Here is a 20,781-nt window from a genome sequence, read left to right on the forward strand (position 1 = left end):
AAAATTCAAAACTGGGCAATAATAAAGCGTACTGGTATTCCAATTGTCAATGATAAGCAAATTTCACTCACGGCTCGGCATCAGTCCAAAAACAATTAAGTGAAAAAGGTATATCCACAGAGAAGTTCTCAATAAGCACAATTATGAAATGATCCGCACTGGCTAAATGAATGCAATGAGAATAAATAATAACTTATCTTTGAGTGGGGCTAGTAATCCAGTGATTTGCAAGTAATCCGAATATTTCAATGCATGACTCAGATGATAGTAGTGCTGAATACTAACTCACAGCCACAATCCATAAATAATCCTTAAGCCGTAATCGTATACAAGTTTATAAATTTATCGAACAAGTTTCAATTACAAGTTCAAAAGTATTTCACTCGTTATTTATTCCAAACAGGTACAGAGTTAATCCGGCTTAAATTCAATTAGTTGTTGACTGGTCAAATCACACGTCACAAATTATCAGAGCTAGCGAAATGCGACTGCACTGAATGAATGCTAGATGCGGATTCTAGGTAAACATAGAGCACTAACTAATAACTAAATGCCGCTACTGTAATGTAAGAACAAAATCACAAGATTTTTGAATGGTGTTTCCACTATAACGAAATCTTCTGGGTTTTCCCTAGATTTCTACGAAAGAAACTTAGTTCTTGGAAATCTCCCCAAAACTAACATTTGTAAATGTACGGACGATAACACAAAATTAACATCCATAGATTTTGGGAGATTAGGGAACACAGTGTTGTTTCAGGGAATTCCGAGAAACCAGGAAAATATAGGAAGAGTGGAAACACTGCCTTAGAATCACAAGAGTCAGTTTAATCCTCTACACTAAATGGATTACAAGGTACTTCTTTGTAAGGTCATCAAGGACCTATTTACTGATCATGTTTTTTTTTATACAGAATCTGAAAATTTTTCAGGAACCGAAAATAAATCAGGATATGCTTTACAATGGTTGTTATTTTTAAAAGACAGAATAATAACTATAGGAAAAATATATTTAAATTGAAGCAAACATTGTTTCTCTACATTATTATTATTTTTTTTGTTTCGTTTTATAATGTTATTTGTTCATAATTTTCAGTGGCTCCCCGACACTCATAGGAGCAAACGATATACGTCAGAAGAACAGGACTGCCACTTCACAGAATCTTGAGTCCTCTGAGCAAGTAGAAGAAACATCTAACATGTTAGAAAAGGCCCAATCAAACTTCGACAGCTTGAGTAAGCATTCTTTTGCTAACCTTCTTTCTTGCAGTCTATAAATACAAGTTTAATTTAATATATTTTCGTAATTAAGGAGAATATTGTGTTTCAATAAAACTGGTCGCTAGGTTCGATTTTTATTGAGGTGGACCATCGAATCTAATAAAGAAACCTTTTTTTTCTTTTTTAAGTTACTCTAAGTATAGAAGTAACTTACTCTGAAAACTCTTATTTCTAAGAGTTTTATTTTTTAACTAAACTTTAAATGTGTCAAACACGACTTTGTTTTCTTTTCAGTTTCTTTTTTACTTTTACATTAGAAGACATGTCTTTAATTTGAAATTGGAATATTCGGAAAATATTGGTATTTTGTTTACTCTGTCTTTATGAAAAATTTTTCTGTTAATTTAAGAAAAAAAAAATTTCCATAAAGAAAGAGAATGACTGCTAGTGAACAGGAATTCTCGTGGTAAGGCTTAGTGAAGTGTTGCGAAAACTGTGATCCATGGGTTTCAGCTACGGATCACCATAATTGACAATGTTTATCCAGGTGGATTCAAACGCTCTAAAGGCTTAAAAGAAGTTTCAGCTGATAATCTCTATCAAATTGAATTTACATCGATTGACAGGTTTTCAGTGTTTTGAGCCTTTTTATTGGTCAGTAATTCGAGGATCATTTTTGGTGTTCGGGATGAGGGAAGGCAAAAAAAAGAGAGGTCATTTATTTTTTGGAACGAATAATCTGAATCAGTATAAGCTCAAACCCTCGAAAAAGTTTGCAAATCCCCAAACGAATCTTAGCTTTTAATCTCTACATAATTTAATTTTCATCTGTTGGGCTATACTACGTCTACGTTTAGATAATTAATGAGGGTGAGAGCAAAATGGTATTGGTGTTTTTATGTGTATCAGGGTGAATGTACCATATGGCCTCAGAGTAAATTTTTGAATGGTTGTTTGGCTACAGGGGCAGATTATCGGTGTTTTGAGCCTTTTTTTTATTGGTCAGTAAGTTGAGGATTACTTTTTCTGTTCGGGATGAGAGAAAGAAAAAGGAAAAGAGAGATTTTTTTCAACACGAAATAAAAAAAATTATTAAATGTAATGTTGCTTTAGTTTCAGTTATGTAGTGGGATGTAATGCAAGCTTTTTATCCAGGAATGTCGTTACTTATGTTGTTGATTCTTGTATCCTATTGATTAGACTATAGAAAGGATTATTTTATATTCTCCTTGAAAATTACTGAAAATCTTGCAGTGTTCATGGAAACCTTTTATTTTCTTTCTGGATCTTGAGCATAAGCAATTTCGGTCCTTTGATATATCGCCTTTCCAAATTTTGGCTTGAATAGTTTTGCTCTCAGGATTTTGCAGAGGATTAAATTTAAGAAATATTTGATTTAATTTGATTTAATTACTTTTTACTTGTAATTTGTTCAGTAAGCAATATGCCAGTTAGGTTTGTTCTTGTTTTTTAACGGGCTGACAAGTATTCATAAGAGACTATGAGATGATATAATTAAGAAAAATTTCCAAGCGAAAAGACAATTAAAAATTGAAAAGAAAACTTCCTATAAGATAAATATAATTCTTGCCTTTGTTATTGTCTGCATACATAATTAGTAACTTTCTGTAGCAGAAAACCTTTGTATTGGAATCCTACTCATTTTTTTATGTAAATACAACAGAGTTGTGATGCAAAAATAACAAGCTCTGCCACCTCAGAAGGTAGAACACGGACTCTTTATCTAGGGGTTGTGGGTTCGAGCTTCGGGTTTGGCCATTTTTCTGCTGTAAAAAGCAAATTATTGCAAACAATTTGAAAATACTGAAGATATTGAAAATATTTTTCTTTTTGAGTTAAAACTACGTCTGTTGAGTTAAGAATCGATCGCACTATTTTACGTGAGGGAATGGATTAAAAACTAAATTAAACGGTAGGGGGGGGGGGGGTCTTTTCTATTCTCAATTGATTATTCCTACGACTTTGGTTATGGAAAGTTTACATTGCTGTTTCTCACGACTGTAAACCGCGTTTAAGCTTTCTAGACAGTTTTCTTTGTGTTTGTGAGGGGGGGGGAGTAAGGGAACTTCGGATATCGTGTTGGGGCAAGGGATGAATTTTTCCCCAATCCTAACAAAGAGAATATACTTTTTTTTAAGCATGTTAATCGACAGGCTTTACCGTTTGCTATATAATCGTGTAGCAATATTTGCTACATGATTTTTTAATTTGCAAAATTTGCAAAAAAAAAATTATATTGGCTCGACGCTGGAAGGAACGGGGGAATCAAGTTCTTAAACATTGGATTTCGTTTCTTGATTATGGGTTAATTTTCCTGTTTTGATTTAGTTTTTATTTTCAGTAATAATATAAACCACACTGACAGCCTACACTTAATTTGCAGCCTAATTTGAGGATTTAATTGGGATTTTATTTTGAAATAGAAAAAAAAAATGAGAATAGTCAATAAAGCAAAAAACCACAGATACATAATCACAAATCAATTTCCAAGAACCTCAAAACAGAAGCCTTCCTGGGAAATCGACGCACATTTAGAAAAGCTATCAACTAAGTTAGTAAAAATCCTCACAAGATGTAAGAAAACAAAAAAAGGATCTCAGAGTAAAAGAAGCGGAACCGTACTAAAAAGAAGACCAGTTTAAACGACTTCCTATTCTCACATCCTCCCGTTTAACACAAAAAAAAGAGAAGATAATTCTGCTGGAATTAGTACCTGAACTCGACTTGAATAAGCAAATACACTAGCACATGTCTTATCCTTTTATGACTCCCAAATCCCAAGAAAAGATGCCCACAAATCCGACAAAACTTCTAATGACTAACTGAGGGTTTGCTGGATCGTGATTAATGGTTTTGAATTTCGGGTAGGTTAAGACAAAATAACGCAACACCTTATATAATAGAATAATCCATTTTTGTATAACAAAGCTCTAAAGACTAGTGACTGGCTCACCAATTAGAATTTACCAGTAAAAGAGCCTATTATTAATATTTATTAATATTTAATATTTTCTTATATTTAGATATTTAATATTATATTAAATAATTATATTATATTAAGTAATTGATATTTAGTATTGTATAAATTAATTTCTTATATTCTTATATTTAATATTTTCTCATATATATTTTCTTTTAATATTTTCTTATATTTAGGTTATTAATATTTTCTCTGCTGTCAATTAATCAAGGATATACTCGACTAGTTTTCTAAATTTTTTTTCTTACTAGTAGTTTGCATGATTTGCTTAGACAGGAGACAAGGGTTTTGCAGTCATTTTCTAAAGCTGTTCTTGGTCTTTTAATAAGACAAAGGAACGGTCAATGACCACACAATTATACTCAGAAAGATTAGTGGCATGCCACAAGAGGATCAGACTTGGGACCTTGCACCACCTAACATGGCTTCTAATAAGGACAAATACATAGTTGTAAGTAAATTATTTATGTAATTTTCCACGCTTGGTTCTCAAATATTGTCTTTTTTAGATCTAGAAAATGAAAGACTACGTGGATTCAAAGATACTTTTGGAGAGACTATTGATGAAAGAGAGAGAAATTTGAGAGAAGTGCTGGAACCAGTCGAAGAAGCCAAGCTCTATGCTGACGATCTATTACAACAAGTAAACCCTTACAATTTGTTAAGCCAGGCTGGTTTGATCACCTTTAGTTTCAAACTGAACCCGTTTATTTAGAAACTAGCATGGCATGTTGGACGACAACCATAAAATAAAAGACCACAGCGTATACTACTTTGTGAGGATCGTAGAATAATTGCTTTACCTCATCCCGCCTCCACAAAATTCAAATTTGCCTTGCCACTCTCTTAAACCAAATACTCCCTGAAAGTGTCGACTCGGTCACCCAGCCGTGAAACGAAACAGAGTAGACTTGACAAAACTGTGACTTTGGAAATACTCATTTACGAAGAGGAAACATGCCCCCCCCCCAAATATTGATCCATCTGCGTATGTAAGATATTATATTACGTTGCCCGACGGAAAAAAACACCTTTCAATTATACAGATAGAAAGTTTGTTATGTATGCAGATTGTATTTATTATTTTAGGAAGACCACGTAGGTTGTAATATAGAACATTTTTGTAGTTAATTGACGATTTTAAGGTATTTACGTTATTCCTTTGGATAGACAAAGAATAAAAATAGGTTTTGTACTCCTGAAAGGCAGAACTAGGACATTAACCCTCTTTTTCCGCTAAGTTTGACAGAGACCTGATAAAACGTTCTGTTGATATTGTAATGACAAGAATTTAGGGATTCTTATCCTTGCAGAGGTCAAAAGGGTTATGGGCTCCTGAAAGGCAAAAATTGGATGTCAACTCTCGCTTTCAACATCGTTTGAAAGAAATCCGATATCTACCTTTGGTAGATGTTAGATTTAGTATGTTTCTGTATGCATCTTTTCTGTCGAAAGACATACTTCTCTTTTACCTAGTAGCTATAATTTGCCTGTTAGAAAAGTGTTACATTATGCAGGCAAATTCTTGTATCTTGGGGAGAATTTGTCTTCATTACCCTTATTTTATCGTCAAAAAGAAATTTTGCTATGCAGAAAAGTTGAGAGGGAGTTAGAATTTTTTGGAATATTACTTCTTTTTTAACCCCCCCTTAGTGTCCCCGTACCCCTCTAGGTCAGCTGGCAAAAAGATTCTATTTTCCTTGAATATTTCTGAAAGCTTTCAGCAACATATTCCAGAATCGATTTCTCACCTTCAGAAGAGGTTTTGATATTCCTATAGGACTTGAAACTCGGTCTGGTTATTTTTTTCTGTTTACGGAATATATGCGAAAGTTCTTACTGAAATATATGCGAAAGTTTTTACTTATATTACATGTTTCCATGGATGTCGCATATTTATAAAAATTGTTGTAATTATATAAGATTTTATAAGATTTATAAGATTTGTAAAGGAAAATCTGAAAATAGAAACATCGTACACTGTCTATTATCAAAAAGTCAACGCGATTTCTTCCAAACATGTAAACTGAAGTTGCTAAATTTCCTGCGATTTATTGTTCAATTAAAAGCCAGAATTTATATTTCTCTTTTTCTTCTTAATTAATAATAGTGTGTGCACCTTACACCTGCTGTACGATTTCAAAGCCTATTTGTCGATTTAAATAAGCTAGGCTAGTAGCGTTCAATTTTATAAGCTGGTGTCATTAGTTGGTCAGCTAAAAATTATATACAAATTGTTCACAAATCGGGTAGCTATTGACATGCTAATATATAGTGCGTCGTTCAGTGACGTCATTTCACGGAAATCGCTGGAGGGTTGGGGGGGGGGGGGCAAAATACATTTTTCAAAATCTTGTGATAAGCAATTTTGCTTCCTTTTTCAGTTTTTCCTGTGAAAAATGCAAAAAAGAACTTTTCAATAAAAATATCAAAAAACAAATTTATTAAAATCGCGAGGGCGGAGGGCGAATTGGCATCGTTTCTAATTCTTTTACTGCATATACCTCCAGAATAAACAAAAAAAAAAGGTCAACCACCTTACGATCTCCTTACAATAAATAATTATCTGAGTTTAATTACCCGTTCTATCAGTAGAATAAAATTATATCGCTATTTAATTATAATATTGATGCATGCATATTAGTTCTTTTGAGGTTTTGTTCATGTATTTTATTCATATTTGGTTGAAATCCATTTGTTAACAAATAATACTTTCTTACGCACCAAACTTTTAATTATGAACGGTTGCAACACCTTATCTTCAGGATCTTAACCCCCCTCCCTCTAATGCATTCGACCTTGAGGTTGAAAAAAATAGTGCATATTATTATAAGTTTACTTATGAGGAGCCCCCCGGTGTTCAATGGAAAAGTAAGCTGGAAAAATTATGCTGTGCAATTAATCTGGTACCCAAGAAATAGCGCTATCTAAAAAAAATTGTGGTACAAAATTATGCTGTTACAAGTTTTATTTCCAACGATTTCTGCGAGGGCGAAAAGAGGATATAACTTTTCGGGAAAAAAGAGTGTCTAAATATCTTGAGAACCAAATGAGATATTAGAGAAAATGAATTGAACAAATCTGATACAACTGGCTTTGGTTTGTGGAAACGAGGCTCTTTGTCCAAGCATAATACTTTTTGAATCATTGCAGTCGATCTGTATACAAAATAAGTGATGTGTAATTAATTATTTTTTCGTTTATTTTTATTAAGTATTGCATTTAAGTTTCATACAGGTACATTAAATGCTATAACTACTGTGATTATCCTATTTGTCACTCAAATATATGTTATTTCAGTCCTAAGTTTGCCTTTGTTAGTTTCTTTCTCATTCAATCTAGTTTATTTAATTGTTTGGTATATTCAATGGCACTAAACTTAACTGACTGTTTGATTCTAGGCCAATAATTTAGATGGACTATTAGGAGACACTAGAACAACATCTGAAAACGCTGTTAAGGCAGCCAACTCTTACTCTGACATAGTTGACGCAATACAAGAAGCAGCTAAGGCAGCTCAAGAAGCAAATGAAGCAGCTCTTAGTGCATCTTCATACGTGAGTGAGCCATTTTATATCATCCGAGTTTCCTTATCCATTGCATCATGTGACTGCGAACACTTAATCTACGGGTCAAATACTGGATTTGACCCCCCCCTCCTCACTCCTATCTTTAGATCTGAAAAATCGTTTAAAAGTAGAAAATCTTAGGCTGTTTTATGGCTAAAATTGACTTTTTGATTTATGAATCTATTTTCAATCGCGGTAAGTGCAAATGAATAAGTTTCACGTTCAGACAGCAAACATTCTTTGGATAACGATAGCATATTTGAATAACGGGTATTGATAGTACAAGCACAAGAAGAAGTTATGTTGTCGTTAGACTGGATAATTGTGTTTCGCTTCGAAATTCTCATAAATAATTTGCTACCTTTCGATCTTGAAAGGATTTTGATTCGAAGTTTTTTTGTAATTATTTTTAAATTTAATTTTTAGACGCTCAAGTCTAAAAAAAAAGAGCAACTAGAAATTTCATATAATATCCAGCTAGGTAGTAGTGAAAATGCTACTGTGTGTTTGTATATACCATTTCCATTTTTAATAAAGAAACCTAAGTTCCCGGACAACAAGTTTGAAAATGTTCAATAGGGTCTAAGAATATTCAGTATTAGTACACTGTAATTATTTAAAATCTGTATGACGAGCTCAGTCCCAGTCCCAATCCTTTTTTGTAGGATAAAAGCACCCATGGTGGAAGCACTCCTCAGTTTGCACCCATTGTGGTAAAACTTTTCTTTTAAATAGGAATGAATCTAAAAGAAATGTTTCAAAGTTTTGTTTTTGAGAAAAAACTGCTCTTTGTAAAAACCATTATCCCTCTTATTACTTTAAGTTTGCATCCAATTAAAATAACTAACCACTACTGCTTTCATACTGATTCAGAAATAATCATACATATGTAAAATATGATACTTTTTGAATACCCAATCTAAATGACTTTTTCTCATTCAGTCAGATGGCGTTGGAGAGCGCTCTGCAAGCTCACTAGAAGCTGCACAGAAATTGAAAGACGAAGCAGACGACCTTCAAAACAAGATGCTAAATGATGTACAGCCACGCCTAGATATTTCCGTGCAGCAAACGGATGATATTGACAGTATGCTGGTTGAAGCTGGAGATAAACTAGCTGATGCACAAAAGTAAGTTCGTTCTTTTGTTTTCTGTAAGTTGTTTTCTTTTCAGTGGATCTGGCCAATGAATCTGTGACGCGATACTAAAATATGGGTGGTTGGTGCTAGACAATTGAATATAATTCTGTTCCAGCCGCGCATTTTTTTAAGTCATATCATGTCCGCAGTGTATGTCCTTGTGAAGAGATATTACAATAACCTGAAGCAGTTTTCCCACTCTTATATTGGAGTTCTTTTTAGTTAAATCAATTTTGAAATGAAGGAATTCTCAACCAGTGACGAATGAGGAAAATACAGATATTTGCGTTGCACTCTAGTGTTGACAGTGCAAAATAAAAAAAAGAAATACATGCAAATCAAGGGGGAAAGACTTGTGATACCAAACCATGGAGATAAGTATATAAATAGAGATAAGTATATAAAATCACTAATTTGACCGGAACAAAAGGAAAGTAAACCCTTTTGTAGACGGGGCTTAAAACCGAAACTGAACAGCTAAAAGTAGGCCTGTAAAAAAAGACTTATCTTCTTGAGACTTCGCGAGACGCTACCATCTGATACATATTAAACAAAGGTGATAAAATACAAGCAAAACCAACTGTAGATAACTTATTCAAAGCACATTCAATTGAGACTTAATATTGTTCATAACAATGGTAACTGGTAATTCGCGGGATCTTGATTTTCTAGATGTGCTACTTTTTAGCAAATAATTGTATATTTTAAACTAATAATAATGGATCTATTTCTTATATTCTGGATAATTTGCTGTGAATCAGTTTCCACAAGATAGTTATAAATTTCCTTCCCGGATCCATCTCTACTCTGTACGAACTCTTTCTAAATGTTTCGTTTTTTTATGGTTCCAACCTCCCTAAATGGCCGAGCCAATTTCGTTCACAAGAGAATAAAAAAATCCTCGACAAAAAGAATAATACAAGAAATGCTAAAATAGAATCATGATTTTTTTGTATTCTATTTTTGTATTGTACTACGAAATTTTTTGAGATATTGTACTTACGAAGTTGTTGAGTACTACGAATTTTTATAGAGGGTCTTGCAGCTATGGTAACTTTTTTGTTGGTTTAGTTTACCCCCACAGATTGGCGATGAATCACAGGAATAAATAATGTCAAAAATAAAATCTTTAAATTGTCCAATAAAGCCATATTCAGCTAAAGTACAATATAATTAGTACAATAGGCCAATCTAAAATGGATAACATACGTCGTGAATCTAGGGATCGTAAATATGATTTTTTTATACAAGATGTTTAAAAAGTAATAGTAAAAACAGACAATTTTTTCTTAATTGAACAATAGATTGACAGTGTTGAAGGCTTATTTTTAAAATATGTCCGTTTCAGTTTTATCCTGATAAAGTGGTACGTAAGTTCAGAAGAACCGATTCGTATTCGCCTTTAGGCATTTTATCCTTTATTGGTGTTGGCGATTACCAAGGAATTGATCAGTAGGTTTCCCACCTAGTACAATTTGCAGGTTTTTTTGTTTTTTATTTTGATTAATTTTTAGATAAGATATTAACTGTTTAAAAGCAAAATTACGTAATGTACCAAGGAAAATGAAAATTAAGTCGGATTGTTTGAATTTTTTAATTAGAAAATTACACAACCATACATATCTTTAAAAAATTATGCATCGGGAAAAAGTTTAAAATTGGGAATTCTGCTTTTAATGAAAAATAGCCCATAAACAGCTATAAATTTTAGCAGCGAGGCAAATACAAAAAGAAAAAAAAATGCGTAACAAATCAGCAAGAAAGTTGAAACCGTGCAGTGCTAAATACCTTCAGAAGGTTTAGCTTTCCTTTGAATGCGCAGCTGTCTTTGGGAATTGTTGAATTTTCACCAACGAAAAGCGTTGTCACATTTAGCCAATTAGATTTGCTTATTTATTCTCACTGTTAACCTGACAACACTGACAAAATGTGGTCTTGCCCTAAAAACTCTATAATTTTGAAACAACCCAAAGAAGAAGTCCTAGAAAATCGTAGTTTTCAATTATGAATAGATCTAAGAAGGGGCCAGGGGGCGAAATAAAGATCTATTTTGACGTCCTTAGTACTTTGTCTTCTTTAAATTTTTCAGATTCTTGCTACAAAGCGTTTGATATACAGGTTAACGTAATATACTCATGAATATATTCTTTAAACATAAAAGCTAACACTAGAAAATGATGACAATCAATTTAGAAGTTAATTTTACCCTATTAAGATGATATTTCAGGGCCTTTCAGCCAGAGGTAAAATTTATATGTGTAATACAAGACAGGTAGCAAGATACAAGCTTAGATAAACACACCAAGCTCCGCTCTAAAATGTGTTTTATGTGTTTCCATAGTAAAATGTGTTTAAGTGCACTTTCTGTGTTCTAACAGATAAATAAACACGAAAAGAACCGTGGAATTTTCCCAAAGATAATTGATGCATTTATACAAAGACAAGCAGTATTGGCCACATTTTGAATTTTCTTGTTGAATGTTGTTTGGACTTACCGTATTTGACTTCTGATCGACTCAAATAGGGCTACAAAAACTTATGATTAATGAAATTTTAGTGCAATTGAACAGCTTCCAGTAGTGTCCAAATCCAATGAAGTTCAGGATTCCAAGGCACGAGCTGAAAATTCAGGCAGATTAGCCGAGGAGGCTCTACAGTCCGTTGACCAAATTTCTGTGTTTATACCTGTCAAGGTTGAAGCAGCTAAAAATATGTCACGTGATCTTGATAATGCCGGCAAATCAGCTGTTTTTCTGGCCAACCAAGGTAACGTAAATTCATTGTGCTAAGTTATACATGTCTTTCATCAAAAAAAAAAATTTATTTTCACGTTTATAATCACTTTCAACAATAAAATTACTATCTTAATTTTATTTACATATTTTTTAGTCATTTGAATTGTCATGGTTACAATATAATATAATAAATAAAAAATATAATAAACAAAGATTCAAAATATGCAATTTTGTGCAAACAGCTCTCTTCCTTTGTAGGCATTTAAATATAAAAAAAAAAATAAGTTTTTTAACTGTAAGTAAGGAGCGACAATAAAATTTTAAACGAGCAGAAATTGTTCCGTATATGAAAGGGGTTGTCCTCTCCTCAACGCCTTGCTCCTTACGCTAAAGCTTGACTCTTTCTCGCAACTCTACTTTTAAAACAATGAAAAATTAGTGTAAAGAGCGAGGTGTTGAGGAGCGGACAAACCCTTTCATATACGGAATAATTTCTGTTCGTTTTAAGTTTGATTGTCGCTCCTTACTTGCAGTTAAAAAACATTTTTTTAATTTAATTTCTGAACTTTTTCAATTAATGCATGTTTTGATTTTGGCTCACCGCACACAATTGATTATTATGAAATTTGTATATTAGTTTTTTTTTTGGCTAAATGGTTTTCTCATAGTTCTGATCGGACTATTTTGATAAAATAAGGGGTGGGGGAGGAGGCCTAGTTGCACTCCTTTTTTTGGTTAAATAAAAAGGCGACTAGAACTTTTTTTTTACAAACGTTTTTATTAGTAATAAATACACGTAACTTACGAATTAACTTACGTAATGAAATTCTATATTTGTATATTTTTATTATGTATATGAGGGGGTTCTCCCCCTCGTCAATACCTCGCTTTTTACACTAAAGCTTCAATTTGGTCCCAATTCTTTAAGAATGACCCCTGAATCGCGGAGGCCGTAGAATAAATAGTTGAAATTACTAAAAGAACTTTTGCGTAAAGAGTGAGGTTTTGTTGAGGAGACAAACCCCTTATATACGTAATAATTTCTGTTCGTTGTAAGTTCTAATGCTGCTCCTTACTTCCACCTGAAAAAACTTTTTTTTCATTTATTTTCTCATTGTTTTTTTTTTAACAAAACTAAGCTATGGTAATTTCACTTACTTGGCCAAAACTTATATAGGGCTCGTTGAAGTCTCATACAAGTTAATTCTAAGAAGTCGATTTTTAGGTTTTGGGATTTTACAAATGCAGCTCCTCCTTTTAGAAGCCATTAAGGTTATAGTATAAAATTTTCGACTAGCCCTTGGCTTGGCAAACCATTGTTTGACAAATAAATAAAATATTCGTCACTTTGTCTCAAAATAAACATTTAGGCCATTCGCAATATTCTCTTTGGGAAATAGTTTTTTTACAAATGCTTTGGCAACTGCCAATTTTTTGCCTTTTATAGCGATGCTTAATTTTATGATTCTGTTTCTTTTAATGTTTTAATGGTACATACTATGTTTTAATGCCTTTTAATGGTACGTTACATTACTAGGCAGTACAATAAAGGCAGTAGCTAAGGTACATAAAAATTAAAATATTGTTCATTAACGTCATTTTTGTTAAAATAAAACTGTTTTTAAGTGCAGCTGCTTAATACACTGACTTTCATAGCGACCAACACAGAATTAAAAGAGAAAATTTTTACGAAAGAGTTAATTTGGAAGCAAATAGGCTATACAAAAAACAACCATGCAAATAAATTTTGTGATGCTTCAGATCATGTGAAATACAATTGCAGCTGTATATGTCTAATTTTTCCATAATGAATCTGATTCTTATATATTCTTTTATTATATAACTTTCTAGCCAAAAAAAAACACAATTTTTTTATAGTAGTTGTATTGTAGTGTTTACGGTACTTCCAAATACCGTTATACCGTTTTAGTTCTTCCAAGCCTCTCTGTCCCAGAAATGGCACCTAAAGCGCACTTTTTTGGTGCCATATGGCACTTTGCTATATCTTTATAAATTACGGTGCATAAAAAAGACAAAAAAAGCTTTCAAATTTGTATAAAAAAGGGATTTTCTTTTTCGGTGGAGGAATCTAATTTTTCTGTATAGACTTTTGAGAATGATAGTTTTAATGGTATGCTTTTCGAAGGTTTTAACGCTATTTTTGAAAATTCCCTTAAATTATTTTTGCAATAAGTTTAAATTTCTGTAATTTTCTGCAAATTTGTTTTCAAAATTATATTTTGTTAAGATTAATCGATATAATGGTTACTATTCTTGAATCGAAGAACAAGATTCTTAGAAAACTCAAAGGGAATGAATATTATTTTTTTTATAATTTCTCAATAGCTTCAATAAGCTGATAATTTTGAAAAAAACACAATTTCTTTTATAATAGTTGTATTGTAGTGTTATGTAAGAAGCTTCTTGGGTTGCATCAAAAGTGCTTGTGGCTTGCGGGTCGTAACCTGAGTAGGTGTGATGGAGTAGATATAAACATTAATCAAGCATACAGTATACAGCAGCTTGCGAAGCTCCAATAAACTGACATAAATTAGTATTGGAAACGATTTTACAGTATTAAAGATAAAAATATTTTTCAGAGTTCACCTCAGAAATAACAAACAAACACAAAGTAGAAACAATAGGGAAAATCTTTTCAAGACAGTGGAAATCAAATCTGTGGATATTTCCGCCCTATATCCAAGGGTCGTCTTCAGCACAATACGAGAAAAAAAATATATATATATATATATATATATATAGATGAACTTACATTAAAATGTGAGAATTAAAACTAATATTGTTTTTAAAAAAAACTTCTTTAAAACAGCCCTAGCATCCTTACTTCAACGAATAAGTTCAACCAGGACTCTATTGTGCTGAAGACGGCCCTTGAATATAGGGCCAAAATATCCACTGATTTGATTTCCACTGTCTTGAAAAGATTTTCCCTATTGTTTCTACTTAGTGTTTGTTTGTGTTTGTGGAGTCCTGGTTCAACTTCATTGAAGTAAGGATGCTAGGGCTGTTAATTTTTTTTTAAACATTATTAGTTTTAATTCTCACATTTTAATGTAAATTTATATATATATATATATATATATATATATATATATATATATATATATATATATATATATATATATATATATATATATGGCCCTTGGATATAGGGCCGAAATATCCTAAGATTTGTTTTCCACTGTCTTGAAAAGATTTTCCCTATTGTTTTTACTTTGTGTTTGTTTGTTATGGAAAGGCAGTGTGGTCTTCGTCGCTATTTTTTCTTACCTCAGAAGCATTTTACATAAAAAATAAAAATAAAATAAATTTGGCGAATTAGTGTATCCAAAGGGAGGAACTGTGTGATAAGACTCCCTACAAGATTGTTTTCTTTTTGTGGTTTTGAAAACTGCGACACATCAAAAGCATACACTCAATACCACAATATTCTGATTTGTGGGTAAATTGTCATCGTTTGATCCAGGTGGGCCAACACCTGAACGCCACCCAGATTTTTAGTCCTTCTTTTAATTTTAAATTGTGAGCTAGGTAAAAAGCAAATCCTGCTGATAATAATTCAAAAGGACTGAAACAAACTTATGTAAACACTTTGCACTGACCTTGTTAGATTTAATGGAGGGAATCATGCTTGCATTGATTTTCTGTGGGTGGGGAGGCGGGGTTCCAAATTAGCAGTTTTTTTTTTTTTTTTTACTGGCAAGATTACGGTAATATCTCAAACATTAATACTTTTTCAAAAAACGTGGTGTCACTCAAATCCTTGGGGAAGACCATGTAATAGGGCCTAAAACTGTTTTGTTTGGTTAAAACTGTCATAATTTTGAATTCAATTTTAGTTGGAAGGGTTGTATCTGAGATCCGAGCTATTTTGTCTCTTGCTGACTTGATAATTTTTAGTGTCCAAGTAATTGAATAAGGTAATTTAAGGGTAATTTGATAAGAGCGTCGTTTCACAAATAATCCTGAAAAGAAATCAAATACTATGGCCTGATACTGTTTTTACAGTATCAATTATTTAAATTAATTATATTTAGTTAAATTAAATTTAAATCTAATTTTATGGATTTAAATTTAATTTTAGTTGGACGTGTTGCTTCTGAGATTCCAGCTATTTTGTCTCTTGCTGACATGGTAACCCAAAAAGAAAATGTACTTCGGCCCCTTGGCACAGATGTCGGTGACTTGCTCAGAGAGCTCAAGCAAAAAATTGCTGTTGCCCATGACAATGCTAACAGGTATTCCTTTTTTTATTCTGTGAATTTGCTAGAAATCTCTAAAATGTCAATGTGCTTGATTCGTGATAAATGCATATATATTAAATGGAATTGCTAGTTAGCATAGTTCTTCAACAGGGCAAAAGAAATATTCCAAGAAAATTTGAAAGTAAAATTCACCAGAGGTATGGAAAATTATCAAATTATTTAAATTTTGTAATTGAGCGACATGTCTGTTAAGAAATAACTGGTAAGTTGACTTTTGGTTAGGAAATCTGAAAGGTGATTAGAGCGTTTCTTCTAAATCCGTATTGTAGAAATTGATATTTTTAATTCCAAGTTGAACTTTAGTGACTCTTTCAATTTCAATACTGAAATGCCAAATTTGGATCGTCCACAAAATTTAGGGATAAGAAGAAATCTCTTGGCACGAGTCGATGTGCTGTGAAATTTCAAATAAAACTATGTTTGTAGTAACAAATATGCGTGTGAAAATAACAGTTTGTGAAAAATATCGCTTGGACATTTCTGTTTTATTGCTATCAAATGGAATTTCTCGTTCTAATATAGACAGATAGATAGATTTATTCACACGAAAGCCCAACTGGGTCATGGTGGCATATACAAAACAAGCGAAAAAATACAATAGCAAAACATAAACTGAAAATACACTAAAACTGATCATTTAAGAGAATCATCACGATGCCTCATATCTACCCGGATGAAATTTCCAATATTATTTATACTTAAGTAACACCTGTTTCTCAAAATTTCTAAATTTAATCCCTCCCCCCGACCTTCCTACCAAATATTTCCAAATGCACCTCCCTCGACTCCCAACATTCCCTTAAAAGTGAGGAAAAGTCTCACCCATCTCCCCACACATAGGGCAACTGTAAGGACCACCCCTCGATCTATCCCTCCGTAAATATTTCCAATGTACCCCAAGAGACATAAAATTCCCCCTTACATACATTACCCATATCAAATCTTCCCAAACCAATCCTATTTTTAGGTAAATTTCTTCGCCCCAGTTCTCCTTGACCTCCGCATAGCCCGAGGGACGGCGGGATGGCCTTCTCAGCTGGCCAAACCTGAACTTCATGAGACTCTAGCCTAGTAGTAACCAACCTAGATATAGTCCTTATCATCCTTCCTATCTCCTTTCCCTCATTCCAGAAATTACCTAGCCCTGCATGGTCTAATATATTCTTCACCTGATTTGGCCACGAATCCTTCCTCCTATCTTGAAGCATGAATAAAAATGCTTGTTTAACTAGCCTATTATCCTCTATCTATGACTCCCTTTCCCAATATTTAACCATACAAATTAACCTAGTCTATCTCATACACTTCATTCCTGTATCCCCTCTCAGCACTAACCTAGTAAACTTTTTGTTAAGGTCTAACATACGCCTAAATACCTCAACTACATTCTTTCTAAATTTACCCCCTTATCAAACCCCCAGAGCTCCGCCCCGTAATGCGAAGCTGATCTAACCCTAGCATTACAGATATACTGTAGCAATCCTACATTCCTAATTTCCTTAATACTACTTTTATTTACCATTCCTAGTAGTCTATTTCCCTTACTTTCTACCATCTTAAGATTTTATCTTCCATTTCTCATCTGACGATAGCCTGCAACCTAAGTATTGAAATTCATCTACACGGTCTAGTGTCCTTTCTTCATCCGTAAACTAACTGCGATTCTTTCTGTTCTCAACATTTCTTAAAAATCAAAACCACCGACTTCTTTACGTTTAATGCTAGTTTCTTATTCCTAGAATAAGAAGATGCTAGATCTATCAGTTGTTGCAAATGTTCTTTACTTTCTGCTTCTAATGCTACGTCGTTCGCAAAAAGTAATGCAACAAGTCTTGCACTTAAAAGCTTAATTATTGGGGCGCCTCTGTCTATCAAATGTTCTTCAAAATCATTAATATACAATGAAAATAGCCTTGGGGAAATTGTACATCCCTGCTTAACAACAAGTTCACTCCTAATACCCCTAGAAAAATCCATACCTACCCCCTATTCCTTTTTTTAAATAACGGCGGTAGAACAGACGTAGCCCAAGACAAGGGCCCTTCTGCACTATTCAGTATACCAGAAAATGTCCCTGCTATAATAGGCAGCAGCCATACCCGTCCCCACTTCCAAAGTGCGGCTGATATTCCATCTATACTTGGAATGGACCCACCTCTTATTCCTTTCATAGTCTCCCAAGCTTCACATACCCGGATGGGAGCAACCAAATCATAATATCATTCTTTAATTGGCCTACCTACTACATCACTCACTGCAGATACCAGATCTACACTCAAACTAGTTTCTCCTTAGTCCCTAATCACTTCATTTTCTCTCTCCTGTAAGTTGTCTCTCTCCTGTGGAGTTGCTCTCCAGTCCTAATTTCATGCTCTTTTTTTTGAATCTTCGTCATTTTCTTATACTTTTTCAGAATCAACTTATAATCCATATAATATCTAGTACTTACCCTACTACCTATGCTGTCCCTCAGCATGCTGGACCCTGCTTTTCGCAGGGTCCTAGAGCTTCTTGGCGTTTCCATTCACGACCTTCATCAAAATATCCATTCTTAATATAATCCTTTACTCTGCAATTTAACTTTGAACCTACCTCATATACAACATCATAAACTAATGTTAACGACTCCTCTTTTTTCCATCACCTAATAAAACCAAACATTTTTCTAATTCCTGCTGAACTTCTTTACTCATCATACTCTGAAAATCCTTCTCTTTCTCTCCTGTTAATTTCAATCCCTTTCTATTCCCTAAATTCTCATTTTCCCTACGTTTGTTCTTCCTATCACTCTTTGCCGCTAGTTTCTTAGAATCTACCCGCTCAGAAGTAGCCAATATTTGAAAAGTAGCCAATATATTTGAGCTTTTTGTAGAATACCTTGATAGAAGAGATCGCACGGTATAGAATACCTTGCGATGCATTCCTAATGATGAATCAGTATTTTTCCTAGTTGCTAAAAGGTGACTTGATCATTCATCAGGTATGCATATTTGGTTGCACCTAATCGCTCCAAAGTATCTGACGCCACCTGTTGCATTACCCTTGTAGAACGGCTGCTATTATGAAGGTACGCGCTTCTATAAAATATTTTATCCCTAGGTACTTTCCTATATACCGAAAACATAGGTTTATATCAGCGCTGCTAAAGGCTTTTTTAGTAGTGGAATATAGTAAGGCGTCACTCACTGTTTTCATGGTACTGAAGGGTGAGTACAGAGAGGCCCTTGTCAATAGAAATTGTAACTTTATAGGTTGGAATTTCGATCAGAATAAACACATCAAAATAATCTGCTTTTTACTGCAATTTTGGGCATTGTTAAGCTAGTTTTTTTATCTAAGGGTGGTTGTATCAAATTGGTGGCCAAGTATATGGGGAAAGAGCTCAACCAAGGAAAATTCTAAAACACTTTGCCTTTTAAATAACAAAACATATGGTACAACAGCATTGTTCTGATGTCTTCCGTTTTGTTCTATCAAATAAAAATTTTGTCTAAATAAGGTCAAGATGCGCTTGAATACAAGTTTTGATATTTTATAACTATCAAACAGTTTTTTCTATGACTTCCAAGTTTCAGAAGCAAGACCCCTTGTGGTGGCAAATTTGTTGTCACTGATGTAGTCTGCGTAGAATGAACGGTTATTTAAGATCATCCATAGAGTGATAATAACTGTATTGTAGAAAATGCTGACGAGCAGATCTTTGGTGTTTTTGTTTTGTTTTTTTATTGGGGAGAAGTGTTTGAAGCCTCAAAGGTTTTATTTGAGAACCCTTGAATCCCCCGAAAACGTATATGTTAGGCGTAAAAAAACAATGCCACTCGGGGAGAAAAACAAATTAGCTACGAATCGGGGGGGTTACCAGTAGGAGATATTGGATCTTGATCTTATAGACATTTCCCTTCATTTTTATAAAGCTTTCTCTTGACATTAGGCATTCAAAACATTGGGCTGCCTAACCTTTATGTTTTATTTTCCATTTTAGGATACCTGTTGGAGTTAGCTTCAAACCCAATACAGTTCTGGAATTGCGTCCTCCCGAAGACCTAGAAAATGTAAAAACGTCTACAACAATGTCTCTGTTTTTCCGTACAAATTCTCCTGATGGCTTTTTGGCTTATCTGGGTAACGAAATCGGAGCAAGCAAAAAAATGAAACGTGTACTATCGGTAAATATTCTTTTTTCTACAGAATTTGATAATCACTTATCTGGTATCCTCAAGGCTAGCTGTTTTCGCTGACATCTTTACCGCAAAGTGGCTTGAATTAACATTCTTTATACCTGAAGGTGAGTGTCTCAGCATCTGTGCTGCAGAAACTAAACTTCACCTATCTAAATTTTAGTGGAAAGAGTGGGTTATAAGGTGGTCTCAGCCCCCGAGTATACAGAACAACAACAAAAGAGATCATATTATGGTAAAGTATCAATTTTAGCTATTTTGGACAACTAAAACACAACTTGGTTCAAACCAGCCCAAAACAATGTCGTATAAAAATTCTGTGATAGCCTATAAGCTCTGAACCTTGGAAAAGTTTATGTATGTACAAGTTTTTTTCTATGTAAAATTATATGCGTATACCTACGAGAAGCCTGTATTGGGTTGTCCCGTATTGATTTGAGTGTATGAAATTCCTGAAACGTTGATTTGAATGCTATGATTAGTTTTCGTTTGTTAGTGGGTTTAAGTGAAACGTGGTTTGTATATTGAACTGGTTGGCGCGAGGTATCTGTTTTGAGGTACCTTGTTTGAGTTTTTCTGAATCTAGTTCTTTGTATTTTAAGTTTATTGTGTTGAGTCATATTTGATGAACCTTCGAGGTATTTATCTTCAG

The 20,781-nt window shown here is 33.5% G+C and overlaps 1 protein-coding gene across 1 annotated transcript in view; it reads left to right on the plus strand.

Moving 5' to 3' along the window:
- Positions 1 to 20,193, plus strand: part of LOC136043493 (laminin subunit alpha-like) — a 167,433-nt gene extending 147,240 nt beyond the window's left edge. Inside the window, exons 34-40 of the mRNA XM_065728411.1 lie at positions 1,097 to 1,236; positions 4,732 to 4,865; positions 7,624 to 7,779; positions 8,734 to 8,921; positions 11,488 to 11,696; positions 15,771 to 15,924; positions 19,934 to 20,193. Of these exons, the coding sequence (XP_065584483.1) occupies positions 1,097 to 1,236; positions 4,732 to 4,865; positions 7,624 to 7,779; positions 8,734 to 8,921; positions 11,488 to 11,696; positions 15,771 to 15,924; positions 19,934 to 20,189 (1,237 nt within the window). The 3' untranslated portion in view covers positions 20,190 to 20,193. The remainder of the gene's footprint in view (positions 1 to 1,096; positions 1,237 to 4,731; positions 4,866 to 7,623; positions 7,780 to 8,733; positions 8,922 to 11,487; positions 11,697 to 15,770; positions 15,925 to 19,933) is intronic.
- Positions 20,194 to 20,781: the final 588 nt, after the last annotated feature.

This window comes from Artemia franciscana, unplaced genomic scaffold (assembly GCF_032884065.1).
Source record: "Artemia franciscana unplaced genomic scaffold, ASM3288406v1 Scaffold_674, whole genome shotgun sequence".
NCBI classification, from domain to species: domain Eukaryota; kingdom Metazoa; phylum Arthropoda; class Branchiopoda; order Anostraca; family Artemiidae; genus Artemia; species Artemia franciscana.